This window comes from Pagrus pagrus (genome assembly GCF_965226575.1).
Source record: "Pagrus pagrus genome assembly, chromosome: 5".
NCBI classification, from domain to species: Eukaryota; Metazoa; Chordata; class Actinopteri; order Spariformes; family Sparidae; genus Pagrus; species Pagrus pagrus.
In genome coordinates this window covers 34871638-34894998 of record NC_140189.1, presented here as the reverse complement: position 1 = coordinate 34894998, position 23361 = coordinate 34871638, and the positions used below count along the sequence as shown (strand labels likewise).

Below are 23361 nucleotides of genomic sequence, written 5' to 3'. Positions count from 1 at the left end.
CGAAAAGACTGTGTTAGCAGAGAAGTGGAGCAGCAGCAGCTGCAGGCAGCGTTCCTACCTGGATCTGGAGAGTTTTAAAATGCACAGAGAATGCATATGATCACATTAAAGAAGCAGTAGCTACAATTTTTAGTGCCCCATAGCACAAAATGACTACATGCTGTCTGCAGGGGGTTGGTGAGCCTGTTGGTCATTACCACACGTTTAACAATTACTTTGTCAGGTTCAGAACAAAGCTTCCTACTCATTTTATTATCAAGTCACTTTCAACGCCTCCTTATGCCGGTTTGTCGCATATAACTTGTACATTAGTTTCTTCGCAGACATTCCTTTGAATATTTTAGCTGGTTTGTTTGTTTCAGTTGTTAAAATTTTGCTTGAACATTTAACGGACGGAGGTGGGCTGAGATTCTAAAAAAGTTTTCTCCGAGTTTGACAGAGAACATTGGTTTTTAAATGCCAATGTCTCTAAAGGTTAAAGAAGTAGTCTGCAAATTGGGTGTTGAATCTGCCAGACAATTGTAAGCCTACCCCAGCTGTTGATATTTACTGGCAACAACAGCGTAGCTGGCTGGTATTGTCTTCATCTTGTGAGTCTGTGTGTGCGTGTGTGTGTGTCATCATAGCAAAATGTGGTACTGGAGACACACAACATATTGTTGCAGGAACTACCACAGAAGTGATTTTGAGCACTTAACCAGGTGTTTATACAGTTGCAATCAAAATTATTCAACCTCCATTGCATTTTAGGATTACTGGCAACATTTAACATTTTTCAGGTGTTTGCAACAAACAAATTACACAAGAACAGTTTAAATAGTTAAATAAAACCAATATTACAAGGATTTTATCCAAATTCAACACTAAATCCTACTTTCAATGACGACTGCTGTCTCAAAAATATTCAACCCCCTGAACAGAAGTCCTCATAAGAGACACATTTGCAAATCAGGTGTGGTCTCAAGGACACCTGATGCAACCAATCAAGCGCTTCATTAGTTGCATCAGGTGTGCTTGAGTTCAGGTGTGCTCAAATACCTGGACTGTTGACGGTGACGTTTCATTGCATGTTATATGGCTAAGTCAAGAGAATTGTCCAAAACGTTCAGAGAAGAGATCATTGCCTTGCACAAACAAGGAAAAGGATACAAAAAGATAGCAAAGGCACTGAATGTTCCTAGAGATACAGTTGGAAACATAGTTCTCAAGTTTAAAGTTAAAGGGACAGTGGCTACACTATCTGGACGTGGCAGAAAGAGGAAGCTATCAACGGCTGCCACCAGAGTCCTGAGGAGGCAGGTGGTCAAAAACCCTCGACTGACTGCAAAAGACCTGCAGAAGACTTGTTGGCAGCAGGCACCGAGGTTTCAGTTTCCACAGTAAGGTGCATACTAAACGCTGAAGGGCTCCATGACCGAACTCCAAGACGTACACCACTACTGACCCAAAAGCACAAGAAAAGTCGGCTCCAATTTGCTCAAAACTACATAAATAAGCCAAAGAGGTTTTGGGATTCTGTTCTGTGGAGCGATGAAACAACACTGGAACTTTTCGGCCCGATGGATCAGCGGTATGTCTGGAGGAGGAAGAATGAAGCATACGCTGAAAAGAACACCCTGCCCACAGTGAAGCATGGCGGTGGCTCAGTGATGCTCTGGGCTGCTTCGCTTCCTCCGACACTGGAAACCTGCAGCGTGTGGAGGGCAAGATGGATTCAATCAAGTATCAGGAAATCCTGGGAGAAAATGTCATGCCGTCTGTGAGGAAGCTGAAGCTTGGGCATCATTGGACCTTCCAACAGGACAATGGCCCCAAGCATACCTCAAAGTGCACCAAGGCTTGGTTTCAGAAGAAGTCCTGGAAGATACTAAAGCGGCCATCACAGTCGCCTGACTTGAACCCCATGGAAATCTCTGGTGGGATTTGAAAAAGGCGGTTGCAGCACACAAACCCAAGAATAATAGTGACCTGAAGGCCTCTGCCCATGAGGAATGGGCTAAGATTCCTCAGGAACGCTGCCAGAAGCTGGTGTCTGGCTATGCATCACGTTTGCAGCAGGTCATAACAGCAAAAGGGTGCTCTCCTAAGTAGTAAAGATGCTTGTCATGAAGGGGTTGAATAATTTTGAGACTGCAGTAGTCATTAAAAGTGGCATTTTGTGTTGAATTGGAGAAACCACTTGTACTATTAGTTGTGTTGAGCTATTTAAATCGTTCTTGTTGGATTTGTTTATTGCAAACAGCTGCTAGTTTGTACATTTTGCCAATAAACCTAATTTGTAGTTGGGGTTGAATAATTTTGATTGCAACTATTTATCTGTGTGGACAGATGTTGTCACCACAATAGCATCACGACTGTTAAAGATGCAGTCTTGAAACTTTACAGGTGTGTTGTTGAGATCAAAATGAAGGCAACAAATGATTTCAACAATTAGTGTGGTCCTATCAAGGTCACTGGATGTAGAGGGGTAGAAATTAGAGAAGAGATTTTTTTTCCACTCCGCACTGAGCATGTGCACACGGCACGTTGCCAGAATTGTAATGCATGTACAGTATATGCCTGCAGGCCAAGGGAAGGCTGGGTTGGATAGCAAAATGAATGAGACACAATAGATCAACATCGGCCACTTGCATCGGTGAATGTTTGCTGATAAGGCGATGTCAGTGAATGACTGTTATGCCCGGCCTAGGGACGACCAGAACATAACATTAGGCTTCCCTCTCTTTCACCCACTCCCAAGAATAAAACATCAAAAACCAAGGATGAAGTCCAAAATATGGGAATTTATTTACCCACACGAAAAATAGACTTCAGGGTGAGCATTACCTAAAACAATAAACAAAACAAGCTGGGTTTTAAAACTCACTTCCCTAACCCAAAACAAAAGTCAACAAAAAACAGGTTTTCTTACCTCACTCCCTAACAAACAAACAAACAGGAGGAAAAGGTGCACAAAGAAAAAGGCTACTCACCCCCACTAAAAAACTGGACTGACTAATGTTATCAATACTATTTACAATATGTACAAAGGAGATATGAAATTTCTGCAACAACACAAACATCAAATTGTATATCAATCACAAAGGGAGTCAGAATGATCAAGCCATGCGAGAGAGAGAGAGAGAGAGAGAGAGAGAGAGAGAGAGAGGCGAGGCAGCGAGGTCTGCTCCAGGCTCCACTTTTAAATGTCCCAGCATCTGGATCTGACCAATCAGCAGCCTTCCAGCTTTCGCCCAATCAGCAGCCTCCACCTGTACGGACGTTTTGGGACACAAACAAACACAGCACCCCCTCTTGACAGGGAGGGAGAGAAACAACCCAGACAAATACAAACAGGACTAACATACAAATCATGACCCCGGGCTCATAGCAATGACACACACACATCGGCTGAAACCGAACCTACCGACAATAAATTGCATCCCTAGTTTCAATCTTTCCCTTCCACTGTAAGACATTAGATAAAACGAGGGACCATCTTGTTATGATATGACGCCACCGGTCACACCAAATTGTTGTGTATTTCACACCTCGCAATGAACAAGGAAATATTTCAGCCATAAAACAACCGGTTGGCCGTTGTCAGTGGTGTGATACCGTTGCAAGTCTGTAGTTGTTCTTCTACTTGAAGATTTATATTTCCGTCAGCAAGAGTCTTATATGTGCAAGTAAAACACTTGTTTCAAAGCAGAAAATCTGCAGGTGTCACGCAGCTCAGAAAGACAATAAAAGTCACAAAAATAAAGTTTTAATGCTCCCTCTTCATCCGACACATCACAGTGACACACCACTTTGCCGGCATGCCCTCCTGACCTCCAGTGAATAGCATGTGGGCCCACAGAGCTGCCACAACAGTGCCATTGTTGTCTGACTCAGTGTCACTCCAGAAGAACAAGGAAGCGGGGTCACCATCCTGCTGTCAGTCATCTCTCTCCACTGGAGGATGATGAGCAGGCACTGGTGGCTTGAGACGGCTTAGAAAGTACAGCTCGGTGTTTGCCTGTGAAAATCAACAAGTCAAGTCGAGTCAAATGTGTTTATAAAGCGCTTCTAACGGAGGGGACGTGCTGCACAAAGAACTGAGGACATAAATACAGATAAAGACGAGAGAGGGAAATGAGAAGGAGAACACAATCCAGATTTTAACATAAAGCTTGTGCATTTGTGTTTGTGTATTTGTGTATGGTATGTGTGCGTGTGTTTGTGTGCGTGGGTTAAACCTTGTGTCAGGCAATATGAGAGCACCGGCTAACAAATCCTCTTCTCTGTGTACTTTCTGCATTTTGACTTCCTGTCACATCGCTGTTTCTGGTACTGGTGTTTTTCTCCCACAAACAACTGTTTTGTTTAATTCATGTCATGCAAAGGTCAAACTCGTTCATATACAGTGCAATAAATTATTGAAAATGCTGTTATATTGGAGGTGAAACGTGAATATTCTCCCCCCCGTTAAATAAATATATTTGGGCTGCATCTCTGTGTGGATGTGAGGAAACTGTTTAAGATGTAATCTCTCCGCCACATCACAGTTGCTTGACTTAGACACTCATCCTAATTAATCCAAAGCCCTCACTTTAATTGCCTTAATATATTGGCTCTTTGTCTTCTTTATCTTGATTTTCTCATGACGTCTATTTCCCTTTAATTGATTCAAAGGAGATCTAATCTCTTTGCCGAGTGTAAGGCACGTATTGATAGCTTTAGTTTTAACCAGCGACAGTTTTGCGGTTCACATTGTCTACACTAATTACGGCGGACTTGATGTATTGTCTTGGAGAACCAGTATTGAACCTCCAGCGTGTTGGAGAAGAGCACTCATTCTTGTTTGGTTTTTGACAGGAAAAGACCAATGAAGACAGCCAGATGGTGGTCGGCGGGTATTCTACTGTTGGGGCTCGCTGTGCTCGGCACCGACGGGAGACCCAACAAGGAGGAATTCAGGTCGCCGTCCTATCGACCGGTCGTGAGATTCCGACACAAGGTATTGATCGCCGTCTTTTTTCATTTGCCGTCCGTAACAAGAGGGACTATGTGCTTTTGCCAAGTATGAAACTAATTACAGTGGCACTTTCTTCCTGCATCAGATGACTCTCCTGTGGTTGTTGTTTTTTTGCCTACTGAAAAAAACTTGATGAATCATTATCCCTCCCTCTCTGCCAGGGGACTGTCTTTTAACAGACTACTATCAGATTAATGTGAGGCACAGCTGAGCAAAGATGAAGATGAGCTTTGAATGAAGTGAGGAGGTTTGGATGCCATTTCAGCTGAACGTTTAAAGTAAAAGATGTCATTTAATGCTCACTGACCCAGCAGCACAGGGCAGGCCCCACCAGCAGAATCTCTCTTTTATTAATGTTGCATGTCAAGGAATGACTTACATTTTCCCCTCTAAACTTGAAGCATACTCTCAACTCTTTTGATTTTTTTTTGGTCTGATTAATTTCCAGAAAACTAGAGTAGCAGAGATGGATCAATTAAAGCCAGACTGGGAGATAAATTGACTGTTTTGGCAGACGGGACTTGCGGAAAGCGAAGTGTTTTTATCAAGAGGCATTAGTTGGATTGTGGTCCTTCAGAACACATTTCCCATAAGCCCTCTTTCCAGTTCTGTTCTTTGGTAAACACTTCTCCTCCCTATCCAATTCAAGATAAAAAAATTAGCAGTGACAATAAAGAGAAAATAGTTGTATGCTTGCTTTTATTTCAAGGCAATCTGTCATCTTCAGACTAAATATCATTAATATATTATTATTATATAATATTAGTGTTTAAGATTTGTTTCAGTGAGCCTTGGTCACGTCTGCATGAGAACGAAAGGCAAACACAGTGGTGCTAAAGGGTGGGCGGGGTGAGAGGTGGCTGCAAAGTAAAGAAGATGGAGACAGATGGTACGAGCGTCACTGGACTGTATGAGAGTTGAGCGAGGAGCTGGCAGCCATGCAAAGATGTCAAATCAACGCGGTGGTCAAGCACATTTTGACCTTTTGAATTTACTGAAGATTTATTCAGATAAGAGATGCTTTCTGAACACATGCACTGAATATGTCAGCTATGCAAGAGTTCTGCTTATTTCGAGCCACAGCTACCTTGGAAACTGCGTTGAGGAAGTAAAGAGATTTAAACTTCAGTACCCAGAAATCCTGTAGTGTGATCCCAGTAAAGTGCAGAGATAGCACTTCTGCCAGCTGAGAGGCTTTATACTAAAAGGAAGAGAGAAGTGAACAATCCAACATCCGACCTACCTGTACAGTGTTGGATTTCAGTCTTTAAGGACAAGATGACTGTATTTTCTTTACCATTATAACGTTCAGTGTGACATTGCATCATTGTCTTATCAATACTTTGTACAACAGCTTGAGATCCTACATATCCTGGGAAAGAAACGAGAAAGGAGGTATTTTAGATTTCACAGTTTCATCTTGTAAAGATGACGCACTGAAGTGTGGAGGATGAAATGTGTCTTTCCTTAGTCTGTGTTTTATCCTTTAAGGTGTAAGATTTCAGGGATCGATAGTGTTTTTATGTCAACAAGTGTAACTGATCGAGGCCTCGTATCAGAATTTTTGAAAGTATAGTGAATCTACAGCGTCTACAGGAAAGGACATTCCTGATGAACAGGGACACTGTTACATGTTGAGTGAGTGAAAAGTGGAGCTGGTTTAAATGATTTTTTGTGACGTTGCTGAACCAACTTTTCATATCACTTTTTTAGTTGAAGGCGAATTAAAACGTTTCCTGATATTCACATCAAAACTGTGTTGCAGCCTTCTCCCATAAAATGGCTTCATACAGCTCCTTTGGCGTAATCGAAGTCTCCAGAAGCCCCAAGATCTCAAATCACTTTGAAAGGACGTTATTAAAACCATTTTTAAAGATGAAATCTTCACTGTAGCTGCTGAGCTATAAGTGTTAGCATGAACCCTGTCCGGTAAATCTTCAATATTTTGAACAATAGAAAAAAAAATATACACAGCAACTTTATCAGATACACCTGTACAATCTATACAGTTAAACCGATATCCCATAAATTCTGCTTTTACAAAGCTTGTAATAAATCAGTTTTTGTTGACATTGTCAGAAATGTGTCACTGTTACAGGTGTATTGTAACTACATAACATTGAGAGAGGTGTCTCTAGTGTTTTGTTCTTCCAAGAGATGGGCAGAATATATGAAACACCTATAATGTAATGCAGTCTAGTGCAACACCACCTCGAACATGTCATTGAACTAACACCTCTAGGCATTATGAACTGGACTTTATGGCAGAATGGTGTATTGGATTACATTGAATTGAACAGATGCAGTCTACCTAATAAACTGGGTGTATAGAAGAAGAAGAAGAAGAAGAAGAAGAAGAAGAAGAAGAAGATGAAGAAGAAGAAGAAGAAGAAGAAGAAGATGAAGAAACTTTATTAATCCCCTAAGCCAGGGAAATGCGATTTTTTGATATTTTTTTGTTATTTTGGAGACACACACATACAAGCCTGAAATCCACACATGTGCACTAACAGGACCTATCCACCTTGTTCCTAGTCCTCATGATACCTTGCACTAAGTATAGACACGACTTCCAGCATGTTCAGTCACTGGACCCAGGGTTTTCCATGGTAACAGGAAGCAAACCGTCTTTCTCAGAGCGATTAGTTCAGCATATCATTCATTCATGAAGATCAAGGTTAGCGACTTTATCGAGCGAATACCACTAACACTATTATTATTGCTTAGGCCACTTAGCTAAAGCTTCTAAAGCCTTGAAAGTGCTGACAGTGTGTCAGTTATCATGACTCATGGTGATCTGAAGTATCACCCATAATCATTTCAACAGTAACCTCCCCAGGAAACATGCGGATACACATGCGTTAATGTATGGAGAGATGTCAGAAGGTGAACTGGCAGCTCTCCAGCTACCAGTCCACACTGACTCCACCTGCCACCCTCCAGTTCCCAGAGCACAGTGATGTTGTGCTGAACTCCTAAATGTCTACTGGAATGGCAGACACCGTTTCTGAAAACCCAACACTTTATGGCTTTCACTCCAGTTTTTTGATTGAGAAAGTCTTCATGATTTGGCTGAAGTGAACTTTTAATTGAAGAAACGTAGCAGAAGCTTCATTTCTTGCTTTGGAATATTGGTGGAAAACATCTCTGGAAACAGACACACGACCTTTATTGTTGAAAGAAACAGCTTTAGTGTTCCTGTGGTAGTTTAAAAGGCACTGGGACACAAACCTTAGAGGTAGCTCTCCTTCTGATGACTTCAAAATTTGCATTGCAATATTTCCTGAAACCTTTCCTGTTTGTGCTGTAATGTTTTATTTCTCCCAACACAGTGCCCGTTATCCCTGCTTTCACAAACCTGCACCGAGAGTGTACTACTGTTCCTGCTTTTTATTGTAATGTCTTGTCATTTAAACGAAGCAGACATACCGTCTTAAAGTAGCTTTAGTTCAACCAACGGCATGTTTTGCAGGTGGTGTAATAGTGCTTTACCTCCTTTTGTATTGAACAGTGTATTATCTCTTGCTGAAACTAGCTTTCTCTGACTGTCTCTCTTTTTATTGCGCTGGTTTGGAACCGCAGTGACTTTAATAACTAAAGTAATGTATGTCCACATGTAGCGGGAATTTGACAGGAAACTACAAAAATGATGTATGTGCTTGTCCACTCCAATGAAATTAATGTGCCAGGCGCTGTGATTACACTGCAGAGGAATGTCATTACAGCATCTGCATACCATTACAATTCATCCTGTGAGAGGACAGTGGTAAACTCTGCTCATCTATCTGCCTGTCAAAATAAGCTGTGGAAATTTACAGCCCTTCGGTGAAAAACGGTCACATTGGAAGCCCTTTTCCAAAATATGTCAACAGGCTTTTTGTTGTTAGAGAATTTTCTCCGCTGTTGGCTGGACTGCAGAGAGGCCGGGGTCATCCACTCGTCAATATAGCTGAGTGAGCAGCGATAAAGAACAGTTGTTTCAAAATGAGTTATCCTCAGATTTTAGAAAAGCAATACCGAGTCTCAGGACATGGTTGACAGCTCACATTTTAAATTTTGTTTGTGCTTTTTATATACGATGACAGGTTGTCACAGTCCCTAATTACAAAATTACGGCAATTAAACATAAAAAAAATCTAGTTTGCATAACTTTTTAAATTAAATTCCTCTCACATCCATCATTAATGAAACATGATAGCACAAAAACAATGTTAATTTTTCCAAATGACATAATTGCATTAATTTCCTCATTTGCACATTCAGAGAAATGGACTGAACGTCCTTTGAGCTCACCAACACGAGCTGTGAGACTCCGGTGGCCGTGTTAATGCGGTGCCTTTTCCTTTGCTTTGAAGGACAGTGTTTGACAAGGGTAACAGGATCGGATGCAACCTTTATAAGCTTTACTCACAAAGACTTCAATCACCAGGAGCCACTCGGCCATAAACAGCTGGTCACATGCTCTACCCATAATTCCCTTGGTATTGTTTCAGAAATTCACTGTGAAATCCTCCACATAGGGTCAGGCATAGGACACAGATGCAGGCCACCAGAATCCATCCCCAATTATAATGGAAAATACCACTCAAAGTGACAGTTAGGCTTATATCGCATGGAGATTTTATTTCATACAGTTTTATTTCACTTTGGCTCTTTTACGGCGACTTTCACTGTAAGAGTGATGGAGAGACTGGATATGTAATTTGTAAAATTTGTGGTATAGCGGCCAAGCTTGCTCGACACAGGGGACAAAAGCAATTTCTGAGAGTTTGTCGCCCTGACATCAAGCTGTTATGTCAGGACAAACAAAATGGAGGCAAGGACAACTGTGTGCAAAGCCCCATCCATCCAGCTCTGGCTTGGCCACATGGCAAATCTAGATTAACAGGGGATAAGCAGAGAGGGAGAGGGAGAGAGAGAGAGAGTAGGAAGGGGGTTGGGCAAATGAGATTGAGATAAAGAGAGGGAGAAATAACAAGAAAAAATCATAAAATTCTCAGGAAACAGCTTGATGCACAGTAGCTTCAGTTTCAGCTTCGGTCGGCAGTGTTTGGCTTAAACGTGACTACTGTCTGTATTGTTTCCACCCTCCTCCTCCTCAGCTGGTCAGTTTTAGCCCCAACCCTTGTCACTCATCTTGATGAGCTGTCTACTTTCAAATGGCAGCCAGCCTGAGGCCGAGGTAACCAGCTTCTATGAAGTCTCCACAGGGGCCGAAGAAGCCGACGCTGTATGGAGCCAATCTGCTACAACAATAACAAGATGTCAACGTGCATGCTGGTGTTAACCCGGTTCTGCTGCATGCTCATCTTTGCTGTTCTTTGGCTTGTTACTTATTTCAGTGTGACTTGTTATTGACTTGATGAGGGTTAGGATCGGGCTGGTGCAGGCGTGTTGCCACGGGTAGAGAAGAAAATGTGCTCAATTCCAGTTGTGTACAGTTGCACAGTCAAAAAGAGCATATGAAGAAAAAAGTCTCATGCCAAATCACTGCACCAAGATTTTTGATATTATGAAGAAGGATTTCACACTCTAGAAAGTTATCATGGTGTAAATTAGAGCAGGAGGATATATGATTTTGACTTCTGATATCAATATATGGGCAGATATGCGCACATTTTTGCAATTATTCCTCAAATGGGAACACTTGTGACGAAGACATAATGGAGGCAGGATATTTTACAGTTAATAATAAACTTTGTCTTAAATGACATCAGGGCACTGAAACAGAACACTTGACTGGGAATAAAATAATTATAAATTACCTCAAGCATCTTTTTCAGCATTATAATCTCTTTAAAAAGTTTTTAGTGTCAGCACATATTCGACACAGATACTGATTTATCTGTGATGGGCCAATACTGGCAGATGATATTGGCCTTGAAATAATATTGCAGAATTTTTAGGCTATATCACGAAATGCAATACTTATCTCAATATTTTTAAATCTCCTCAAAAGCACTTCATAAATGCTGGGACTGAGCAACAAAATCAAGTATCACAATTTATTTTACCAAAGACCTTGATATTGATTTACCACAAATATTGCAGGGATGACTGTTGGTCTGCAAACCATGGACATGATGAAACTAAGCGTTTCTTTATGTTCATTTTCATGTGATGTTGTGACAACACTGTGCTTACAGTCTGGTGAACAGTCTGGTGTTTAGGAACAAAACCCACTTGGCTAGGTTCAGGGAAAGATCGTGTTTTGGCTTAAAGTATCTGGTTTTGTCGCCACAAACATGGACAGAAATTGTTCCGAGGTGTCCGTAAAAATATCCAGTGGTTTCACACTTAAGATGTTGAAACGCAGTCTCGAAAAGTGGTCGCTCACTTGAAAGCCTTCTAACCTAGCTGTAACTCCACCACCATCCTTTCCACCTCCTGACATGACTGTCAGCTCATATACATGTACTGTAATGTGTGATGTATGTTTGCAGTAATATTAATTGCCAAAATGCTGCATCAGCACCTCTGCTGTCTAAAAGCAGTAGTTACAATGAAGTGAATGAGGGACGTGTTATTTTCCTCCCAGCGCTATCAGCAGGACTGGATCCATCTTTTAAGCCTCCAGACCGATAGTACTGATGTACTGTATTCTACTCACTTGTCACACAGATACGTTGCAATTTGCAGTCATATGTTAAAAGTTGAAGAGTACTTGAAAGTTGATGGTGTGGAGGAGTGAGGGATGTGAGATGTGAAGCAGGAGAGAGAGGAAATGGAGGAGGGTGGTATAGATTGAGGGGGGGTGAGAGATAAAGCTAGAGAGAGAGACACAGAGAGAGAGAGAGATGTGGGCGGTCAGCCAGCTAGCTGTGACAGGGGCAGATGAACCACAGGTTGTGCAGCTGGGTGCTTCGCCGTCCCCTGAGTCTCAGAGCAGCAGAGACAGGCTTGCCAGTGGCCCTGGGGAAATCACTCTCCTCAAACAAATGAAGTGTGAACACTGTCTGCCATATGCAAATAAGCCCCTATTTGATATCTTCCCTTCCTGTAGTGAAATCTGAAATGTCACCTCCTCGAGAGGGTGGGGAGGATACGAAGAATGTCAGAGAGCCACAGGTGTTTTCAGTGATTTGGGCCTACTGGGTCGCTAGTCAACAATGATTTGCAAGACAGCCAGAAGGATAATATGCAGGGACAGCTTATATTCAGGTCATGATGTTGAACTTACTTTATATTTTCATAGCATCATCTCAAATTTATCTCAATGAAAAGGGTAAGCTGATAGTAAAGCTGGGCTGTACCAAACAGTCTGAAACTTCACAGTTTAATTAATTCAGACATTCAGATTCTAAATCAACATTTAACTGCGTCACAGCGTTTTCTGTACGTCTGTTCGCTCTGTTTAAACCAGAGTTTCTGCACAGTTGCAGACAGATTAGGCTACACTGATATTAGTAGCTAACAGGGCTGGGTAGGACTGCAACTAACAATTACGTTCATTATCGGTCAGTCTGACGATTATTTTCACAACTGATTAGTCTTAAAAATGTTGATGATGATTTAAGAAGTTTGAACCAGCAAATGTTTGACATTTTTGCTTGATAAATAGTTGCGATCAGCTCATGATTGCAGCTCTGGTGGTGGCTGCGTGGGATTGTTCAGACTAAACTTTTCCGATCCAAAATTTATTGGAAAAAGAGAAATTTAATCACTCTTTTGTCTAATGAAATATTCTGCGTCAGTTCTCCGTTCAGACTTTCAAAAGCAACAATTTCAATGCCGTCAAAAGCGATTTGTTCTCCTGCTTGCAAAGGGAGGCACGCACCTGTTAACGCGGTGGTCTAGCAGCAATCTAAGAGCACCGTAGATAACATTTATATAACCACTATAACAAAAATCAGTTTTGGTTTTAGCGCTTTCAAAGTAAATTGCTTGAGTCTTTACAAAATTGAAAAACAGATCCTATTATAAATCTACTTTTGCTTGGTGCTTCATTTTGTCCAATGAATCACTTTATTCAAATTGAAGATTTTGTTTGAGATTTTGTTTTATATCATTTTCTAGGGTGATGATATAAAATATGACGTCAGACATTTGATGCTCCATTCGATATTAAATGACATTTGGTGGCTTCACAGGTAAGAGGATTTTACATAAAGTCATCCAATGTTAAATACAGTAGCTGTGACTGGTCCTCAGTTCTCCTCTGAATATGAAGTGGTTCTGCCCAAATATATACAACCACCATTAATCTTCAAACTCATTTTAATGCTGAAATCAAAAGGCAGTTAATTAATGAGTTGATTGGCGGTCGTGGAATCAAGAACAATGTACCAGACAATTTACCTCAATCTATTAACTGTTAAAGTCATTTGTGAGTCAAAAAACAGCTTTCAAGCTCCTCGGATGTGAGGATGTGTCATTTTTCTCTGCACTTTGTCTTTGTGAAGTAGAATATTGATCAGATCAAAGACACCACCCTGAGCTCTTCATGACATTTCTCACATTTTATGCTCTCAGCAATCAATCAATTGATCAAAAAGATAATTGAGAGAGTAATCAATAAAACAGTCGTTAATTGCAGCGATATAGTTTCACCCAAATCGTAAATATTGCTATTCTGAAAAAGTGTTTTTGAGGCCGCTGTGTCCTCATGAGCGTAACTTGTCTAAGATGATTTAGTGAGAGTGATTATAACTGACACGGTGGTATTTTGTTGTCACTTTTCAGCTGCAGTGCATAAACACCAACAGTTGTGTTAAACAGCGGCCGCACTGTTATATTCAACTCAGGACTTGTTGGAAGTGTGTTATTACTCACGTGGGTGTTCTTTCCTCTAGTGTGGGTCTCATTAGCAGCAGCAGCAGTTATTAATTCAAGTGTGCAGACCCAGTACAGAAAAGTACAGCCTTAATGAAAGTATAACAATGACAATATGGAGATATGACAAATGGCAGATATTAAAATACAGCATGTAACAGAGAAAGATGGTGAGTTAAACTATTCTTGCTGTCAAAATGAATTTTTAACCAGTGAGATCTATTGGAAACATTTATCAATACATGTGTGAAATACTGTATATCATGCTGTATTAATTGACTTTGAATCGATTGAGCACATCTTGGCAGGAGGAGACGGTATGCAGATCCTCTTTGAAAACAGGGAATTGGGTAATCTTCTATTTCCAGCAGGCCGTCAGGGACCGCTGTTCATTATTGACTGTAGACCTGTTGCATAATGCATCTTCTCCATAACACCAGAGTGCTCGAGCTGGTAGACAGAGTCAGAATTTTCTGTACAAGAGCGAGAAGGATGAGCTATGCAGATTTGACTGTAGAGAAATCAAATATTTATGCCTCTTTCTTTCGTATTCATGGTTTGTGGAGAGCAGTACTCAGAATAGTAGTCCTGATAACAGCTTTTTCTACAACCATCATCACTATGCATCCTCTAAATTCAGCTGATTTAATAGTGCACCTACTCCAGGGGTCACAGTTATTTGCTCTTTTTTATATGTCTCTACACTTGGAGCGACTTTTTCTTAGTTTTTTTGTCAAATACAGTTCAGTTTTATTTTGGTTTGCTGTGAATGAAGAAAATATATAAGAAAGAAAGAAAGAAAGAAAGAAAGAAAGAAAGAAAGAAAGCCCGTAAGAAAGCTCCCAAGGAGGACTATTAAGAGCCTTAAAGAATAAGTTCATCCAAAAATAAAAATGTCAGAGTCTATAAAGCATTTCAGGAGCTTCACAGCAGAACAGTGTTGCAGCATTCTCCTAAACAACTGAAGTAGATGGAGACTTGTTTTAAAAGGTAGAAAAACAAACATGGCTCCAGACAGCTCATCCTGCGTAACCCAAGGCTCCAGAAGCCCTCACGTCCCAAAATGATTTAAAAATACATTACTTACTTGGATACTTGGATCTCGCAGAGCGAGCTGTGTGGATGGAGGATGGGTCTCAGCCCAGACTAGACTCTTTTAACTAGCGTGGATCTGGATCCAGGAATTTGTTCTCACTTATTTTTTAACATTGCGAGACAGGACGTTATGAACAATTTCATTGATTTGTCAGGGAATAATGCAGGGATCCTGATGAATGTGTATTTATGTGGCTGGTATGTATGAGTGACTACAATGTGATGCAGACCCTAGATGTGGTGAGCCAAAACTTTAGAGTTTAGAATGATAAAAGGCTCAGGTCAGGTTTGATATTTGGCTTAATTGAGTTAAAGGGGACAGTTGGGCCTGGAGTCGACAGTGGATCCTATTTATTTCTTCAGCTTTTAATAGAAGGCGTCTCACCCAGTAATCTCGCCTCTCCCACTAAGATTCAAGTTTCTGTTCCTTCCGTGCTCAGAGTAGCTCAGAGAAGTTTCCTAAATCACTCCTAAGCTAGGCCTCCATGCTATAACTTTTAGGCTTAGTTGTGAGCCCTCTGAGAGCACTCTGTGAATACAGCCCCGATAAACAAAAACAGCACGAACAAGATCCTTCAAGAAGAACAGGAATGGAAACAAAATATTAAAATATCCTCAATGCACAAAAAGAAACCATAAAGGATGTGACTATGGTAACCAGTGGAAAGGTTTATCATTGTGCATGGAAGTGAGGCAAATGACCTCTTAACATTATTGCACATTAATATCTGGCTGATAAATGCCTCATTAGTTGCCATTCAAACAGGCAACACGACATGATAACGACATGTTCTCATGGTCAGAGTGAAATCCTTGGACCTGAACCTCACGCCTGCTTTGACATGTGTTCTCCATTGAACACAGAGCTATTTGCAAAGAGCACCAAGTGGTTTATAAAATATCATTTCTATGTTACAAGCACCAAGGACTGATCTCATTCAGTTTAATGAAAACAGCTTTCTGTCATGCTGTTTATTATAACGGTGTAACGGTTTTTTCTCTTTGTTCTTGTTTCTGCAGGATGGGATCCCGGAGAGCTTGAGGATAAAGGGTACGTTTCCATTTCATTCCTCACCGGACATGCAGTGTATAAACCAGTTGTATGGTGCAGGTTGGGTGTAGGAGTGTGTCTGATGGAGGTCACAGCATGGTTGAAGCGAATCTGCTGTGAGATCTTTTGGATTACCCAGAGTGTAAAGGATGTAAGTGTTTAATTTTTAAAGAAAGAAGCAGAAAATACAGAGGGCGTCTTTAACAAAAAAGATCCACGCTAGGAAACCCATTAGAAGCACAGCACTCCATCATCTCCTCTTTCAACCACTTTGTTTGGCTCAACGTGAAGATCCCACCAGATGATTACATTTAACACAGTCAACCGACCATGGTCTGGTGCAAACAGTTTTAGTGGTGGTCTCTGGTTTTCACTTCACAGTACTTTCAACCTCTGGATGGAAGCAAGTTCCATTTCAAAACGAGCCACCCAACACCTCAACGTCAGTGTCGTATTTTAAAGAGAATCCTCAGTTATCCATCAACCAAGTCTTGCATTTGTGTGAAAAGTGTGGTAGGAAATGTGTTAACTTCAGTACATCTATGGTACGAAGGGCTGTGAAATAAGTCAAAGAGAGGGGAGAGATCAGACCTAAAAATGAGTTTTTACATGACCCTTCAAAAGATATACTGTATGCTCACTCTCTCGTGCCACAGCATGTTTCGGTTTAGATTTGCTGCGGTGTCTGTGCAAGAAATACAGTATGTTCAATTGAGTAATAGAGGTTTTGTGCAATATATTTTGGTGAAGATTTTGTACTTTGAAGCATCTTTTCAAACGTATTTGCCCCTCAGCACCAGTGGTAGTAGGTATTGCTCTATATTTCATATTATACTTGCAAGTTTTGTGGAATGAACAAAAATGCCTTAAGATGCTCAGGAGGTGCTCAAGCATGAAAAGTGTAAGAATTATACTTCCCAACCACAAGCTACCTGCTAAATAAATGTATATAAAGTGAGCCGTTCAGCTCTCAGCGCTAACAAAACATTTTGTACTGTTAAAGTTCAGCAACCCGAAAAATTCAGAAGCCGTACTTTAACCTAAACTTTGTAAGAGTCAGCCAGGACACTTGTCAAAATATTAATAATACATTTAAGTTCAGTGGAGGGCAGAAAACAAATCTGTGCTAGTGTGACACAAACTGTCTCTGAGTTACAAAATGTGGGAGGACAAAAATTGATGAAGCAGGTAGAAATATTCAGTCTGAGACCTAAAGATATTCAGTTTACTATGAAAGAAGACTGATAGTAACCATGAAATCCTGTGAGAAGGTGTAACGTGTGAATTTTTGGTAATATTGCTTCAAAAATGATTGAAACAATTAATTGTCATTGTAGCTCTGACTTACATCCACAGGAAAAGTCTCTCCTAACAATAGTTCAAACTAGGAACTCGTTCCAGATTCCCGAACACGAGGAGCTCTGCTTGACCTTCAATAACAGCAGAGTTGTGTATCTTTGAGTTTTGGACTATTGGTTTGACAAATTAAATAACTTCAATGTCACCTTGAACACTGGAAAATGACACTGTTTGTTGTCATTTTATAAGCAGATTGATTACTTTAAAAACTGTTTGAAAGATTGATTGATAATGAAGAAGCCGTTTGTTGAAGCTGCAGTTGGCACCATTATCTCCAAGCAGCTTCATCTACCTGTGTGGTGCAGGGCGGTGTGGGGGCATTAATGCGCCACGGTCCTCTTGCTGTTTGACAGATGCATCTCATCTGTCAACCTGTCACCTTTCTAATGTCTTCTGTGTCTCCTCTAAACAAGAGTCAATGTCAGGCAAAAGGTGGTCCTGCTGCCCAACATGTCTGCCACTAAGTGTTTGAAAGGGCCGCTAAATGGACGTCTCCCCATTTTTCTTCACCGGGGAAGGTCGAAGCAGTAATTGTAGAGGGTGCATTACCATAAAGGGCGGCCCCAGCTGTCTGCTGTGATTCACTTTAATGCGCCATGTTCTGTAAGCCGAGAGGGGAGATCTCACTTTGGCTAGTTTTCAGCAAACTCATTTCCAGCCCCGATAACGAGAAGGCAACCGAACTGTAGAGAAAATCATAAATAATTCAACCATCACCCCGTACATTGGAGGCTTCTCATTATTACACAACTGAGGTCAATTTAGCATTAAAACGTCAATTTTACAAGCCACGTCACGATCTCATTTTGAATGCACGTCTAACAAACCAAAACGAGAGGAGACGGGAGTGAACAGAGAACAATGATCCAGTTAATATCAACTAAAAGGTGAAAAATCATTTCTGGAGGAGAATAGGAAGGGTTTAAGACTCTTCTTCTGAATACGATTATTATAATTTTGTTCCTCAATATCAAAATTTAGTTGATAGTCCATTTCATTGGGTCTTGCTCTGAATTAATACATACAGTTCACACTTAATGTGTTCAGTTGTCTGAGACTGTAATATCTCTTGCCCTGTGATAGACTGGCGACCTGTCCAGTTAGTGCGTCGCCCAATCTTTCACCTAATGTGTGCTGCAACCCTGAACGGGACGAGCAGCTCAGAAAATGGATGGATGGATATTCCATTCCAATACATTTGGTGTGGATGAGAAAACAAAAAAATAATTATAGGTCGCGGGAATGCACCGCCCTATAAACTCTAACTGAATGTCAACACGGCAGAGACAAAGACAGAAAAATGACAGTCGTTTTCCTGGATGCTTTGTAATTGGACTCCCAGAACGAGCGTGTGCCACACTAACCGAGCTTGTTATGCAGGCAGCAAGACCTTGGGCTGCCAGTGAAATGCAATTTTATGAAATAAATAGACTGATTTAGCTTTATAAAACACCTGATGGAACTTCTTGAGATAATCGTACCTTCCTCGTTACATGTAGAAAGTGTCAGCGGAGGCAACATAGTTATGAAGGATGACTGGTGCCGGTATTGTGTGCAAACGAGGGACTTAAATATTACTGCTGGTGTTTACAGACCTTGTTCATTATATCCAAACCGCGGTTATTTCAACAAATGACACATTTGTTTATGTTCTGCTCATATAAGGTCCCAATAAGCTAAGAAAACATTGCTGCAGTCCAGGTTTCTTGTAATTAGCGTAGAATTTAAAAAATACATAACTGCACTACATTATTCCTCTCCAAAACAACGTGGAAATCAGTATAAATGTACAGCTTTTTTTAAAAATGAACACTTTTTAGTTTAATATTAATAAACAGGTATACTGGAGGTAGGTGAAAAACTAGAAAAGGCACGTAGTATTAGTAGACGCTCTCCATAATCTGCTTTGGACAGATGTTGATCAGATGTGTCGGGTCACACCGATCCCGAGGACGCTGCCAGAGCAGTCCAACTTCATCACTTCAATAAATAATGATTTGTGTTCACATTACTGGAGCTGGTTGGTCAATGACATTTTCAGAGCATCCTAACAGTGAGCTGAGACAACTGCCTCCATCATTATCGCTGTATTGTTGTTTTCAATTGCAACTTTAACAGGAATATAATTTACAATGAGAACAACAAATTGTTGTTTATGAATCTGAAACTTTTCAACCAGTTTGAATTTACAAAAAAGCTGAGCTGGTTTGAGCAGGTTTCCCTCATGACCTTGTTTCAGATAAAAATGTGTAGTGGTTAATGGCTAAAGACATGATTTTTTGACCCTATTTGAATTGTGTCCTGAATGTGTAAAACTGCTCGGTGAGCCACACTGCTGCCACCTCAACTTATTAAAAATGAGAAAATCACATCATGTCTGACTTTAATGACAGTTGGTCCATTTTGAGAGCTAGCTACCATCTGGGACCGGCTCTACAAGGTTTGGGTTATGTGTTTCGGTGAATGTTGAATGAGACACTGTTGTGTCGGTTGCAGTCTTTCTAATGACATATTTTCAAAGTCTTACAATTCAACAGTTTTATGACAAAAAGTACTTTTAAATAGATAAACACGTGTGATCTGTGGCCAAACTCAGATAAAATGATTTGTCTCTCACCATTAACTGCATCGATATGTTTTCTAAAATAAGGTCCCATGGTGGTCCACGAAAAGCTGCGCGTCTTTGCTTCTCAATGCGGTCTAATATAGGCTTAGCCTACTTAGACAGGCTTGTTTGGTCTAAACACTCATGGCCCACATAGTGACGACAGGAAATGAGCACCCTTCCTCCATAAATTCTTGCCAGTGGACAAGATATCATGAAGTGATTTTTATTTATTTCACTTTTTAAGTTTCTATCTATCTAGATAACAACTGTCCAGTGAATCAGACTTTGCATTATCACCTTCACTGCAGTAACTTCACTTCAGCAGTCTGTCATGGTTTCCAGTCAGATCTTTTGAGTTACCTTTTTTTTATTCAAAAAAAAATCTAAATTACACTCTGAAACTCTCTCACAAGATAAAATGGATACTGAAAAGTTAATTATAGTTATAACTCTATTTCATCCAAAAACTTACTGCATTTAGCGTTTGAATGGCAGAATACGTCACCTTTAACAGAAAGAGGAGCATCATAAAATCATTTGTGATGACATTAAGCAGACTGTAACACCTTGAGACGGCCAAAGACTGATTGAAACCACAAAGAAAGCAAAATGAGAGTATGGTATCACTGCTTGTTATCAGTGTGTTTTTGAATATACCTATAATTCCTGGTGGGCTGGATTGTGTATTAATCTTGGGGAAATATAGCATTTTAATCAAATTTCTCATAACTGGAGGACATGTGTTGACTTGCATGCATATAAACATGACCACTAAAGAAAGATTTCCCCGCAGACAGACTGCAATATCAGTCTCAAATAACAATCGAACATTCTGGACTATTCCCATTAGTGTGGTGCTGCCTCTGAGGTTTGAACTCTGCACAAGAGCAAACATCTTGTTTTGTTGCCTGGCACCGATGTTTATGTTTCTCTAATCTATGTCGTCTTCCATTCTTTCATATACTGACATAATAGCTTAATTTGTATGCATAGCGGCTGCCTTACCCCCACCAGACCCGAGCCCATAGCAGAAGTACATTTGAATAATTCAGAGGCTGCAAACACCGAGCTCTAAATTGTATATTAATTCTAAAATTACACACCACCCCCCGGGCCCGGGTTACACTTTTAATAAGTCGTCACAGCTGTACAGAGCAGCGCTGAATGCTGCGTTGCACTGCACTTTTCTCAGACAAAATTATTGAAAGACTCCCTGTTGTTCGATCTAACCTTTCACTGTTTTGCCACTATTTAACTGTAATAGCTTTCATACAGTAAGTCTTAATCAAGTTACTGTAGTTTCACTGAGTTAGCTGTCTTCTTCCTGGGCAGGGAGGGGAAGTAGTTTTAAAGAGGCTGTGGGACTGCACTGCACCATCTGCTTATGAGCACCACTGACAGGCTTAGATGAGTTGCCGAGTTAAAAAAAAAAAGCCTATTGGATTTTCCTTTTGAATTCCCACGGGAGATTCTGGTTCGCTTTACAGGCCACTTACGCTCCTTGACCCACTAAGCCATAAGAGGACGGTTGTGTCCGGCCTAAATACTGCACGCTACAACTCCGTCACCTCCTCCGGGGAGAAAGCCGGCTATACCTTTCACGGTCACACTGCTCTTCAAAGAGCATTAGGCTGTTTGCACTGCAGGTCTTCATGCTCAACTCTTGCTGTTGTTCATACTCTTAAAAATTAAAAATTAATTTACACTGCAATTATATGACTTTTACTACAATAGAGCAGTATTTAAGGAACTTTAAAGACCATATGACAGAGAACATGTATTTTCAATAGACTTGAGCTTAAAACAGGCTGAGCTCCATTGTAAAACACATTTTCTAAGACAGTGTTTTCTCCTGTTAGCCTGCTCGTTGAGGCTCCTGCTCTGATCCCTGACAGTGTTTTAGATGTTTCTCTGCTCCAACACACCTGATTAAAATGATATATTTCAATCAGGTGTGATTGATTGTACCTTTATATACACAGAGTGTATACAGAAAAACATATTCTTTGCACTGATCCCTCAGATGAGGAACGCTTGAGACAAAGATATGTAATGGAGCAGGATATTTTACAGGTCAACAATCACCTTCAATGGCCAAAATGACACTTAACTTTAATTTCACTTTCACTGTCGACTTCACTGGGAATTTAATCATTTTAATTTACCCCAAGCATCTTTTTCTGCATTATGTTCTGTAAAGAAAAAAGGTTTCATATCGGCCACCATATACGCCACTACTAATATATCTATAGGCCAGGATCTCTAGAACTAACCCTTTAATGCAGGTGAAACACCTTAAAACCTTTCTCACAGTGGAGAATTTGACAAACACAGCTGCAGCTAATTAAATTAATATGTCTCAATGCAATTGTCAGTGCACGGACCCTGGCACTGGTTCAACTTATCGGCATATCTTAAACAAAACCATTAATAATGATGTGAAATGCACCTGTGCGTTTTCTCCTCTGACAGGTCAAAAAAACACCAATTAGCTAAATTAACTGTCCCACGTTCACACTACATAGTGCTGTAACTGGGTGTTGTGTGTCCTCGTGCGTTAAGTTGAAAAAGTTTCCCCAGAGCTGTCGGTGTGTATTACAAATTAGTTCGATTTTTGAGTAGTGTGATGAAGCCCACGGTAGTTTTCCATCGTGCCCGCTCGTTAACTGCTCTCACCTGGTGTCGCAGGTCTACGTCGCTTCCTAATTAGATGGCTAGAAAGTACACGAGCAGGACTCTGCATCTTGTGAACCATAAGCTGAACTACTTAAGTGTTTCCTGCCTGAGCGCAGACTTCTAATGAGCCATTCTCTGTGAGAAATTATTGTTCAAATAGAGTTTCTTTAAATACCGATTTAAATTAGGTGTCTGCTGCTCTCAGCCCTGGATACACATTTTTAACAGCAAGTTAGCTTGTTTGTCTGCTTTGCTCTCTAGTTAAAGTAAAAACAATCCTTCGCTGGGAGGAAATGGTGCATCTGGTTGAGTAGTTTGGAGCTGCTCCACTGAAAATTAACGGAAGAGTGATTTTTTGGACTCGTGTAACATTTTGATTTCTCTGAAAACCAAATGCCCTTCACTCTCCAGTCCTGTTATCTGTTCTGGTGTTGGAAATTCACTGTTATCAACAGACAGAAAGCCTCTCTGGCTGCATGATGAGGTGCCATCATTTCTTTTTACTCAACTGATTTTTATTCAAGACATTTCTAAATCCAGATTACACAAAAAAGTTTATCAGAGGCCCTGGCTGTGATGGAGAGTTATTAATGCTGGTAAACATTCGCTGATTGACTGTTTAAAACCATGAGAACAATGTTTATGAGCGATATCATAATAAACTGTTATGGTGTGCAATTTATTTTCAGGCCTTTGAATAGCTTAATGAACTTGCAAAGAACTTTAAACTGCTTATTTGAAAATAATAACACACGCAAGGGTAAAAGAGAGTGATAGGTGTCATGGCGATCATCAGTACTG

General features: G+C 40.5%; 1 protein-coding gene across 2 annotated transcripts in view; it reads left to right on the top strand.

The window, feature by feature from the left end:
• The window catches only part of fstl5 (follistatin-like 5), a 194583-nt gene that overhangs the window by 26720 nt on the left and 144502 nt on the right, over positions 1-23361 (top strand). For both annotated transcript variants that reach the window (XM_084353823.1, XM_084353822.1), the window contains exons 2-3: positions 4840-4981; positions 15887-15917. In XM_084353823.1, the coding sequence (XP_084209949.1) occupies positions 4840-4981; positions 15887-15917 (173 nt within the window). The remainder of the gene's footprint in view (positions 1-4839; positions 4982-15886; positions 15918-23361) is intronic.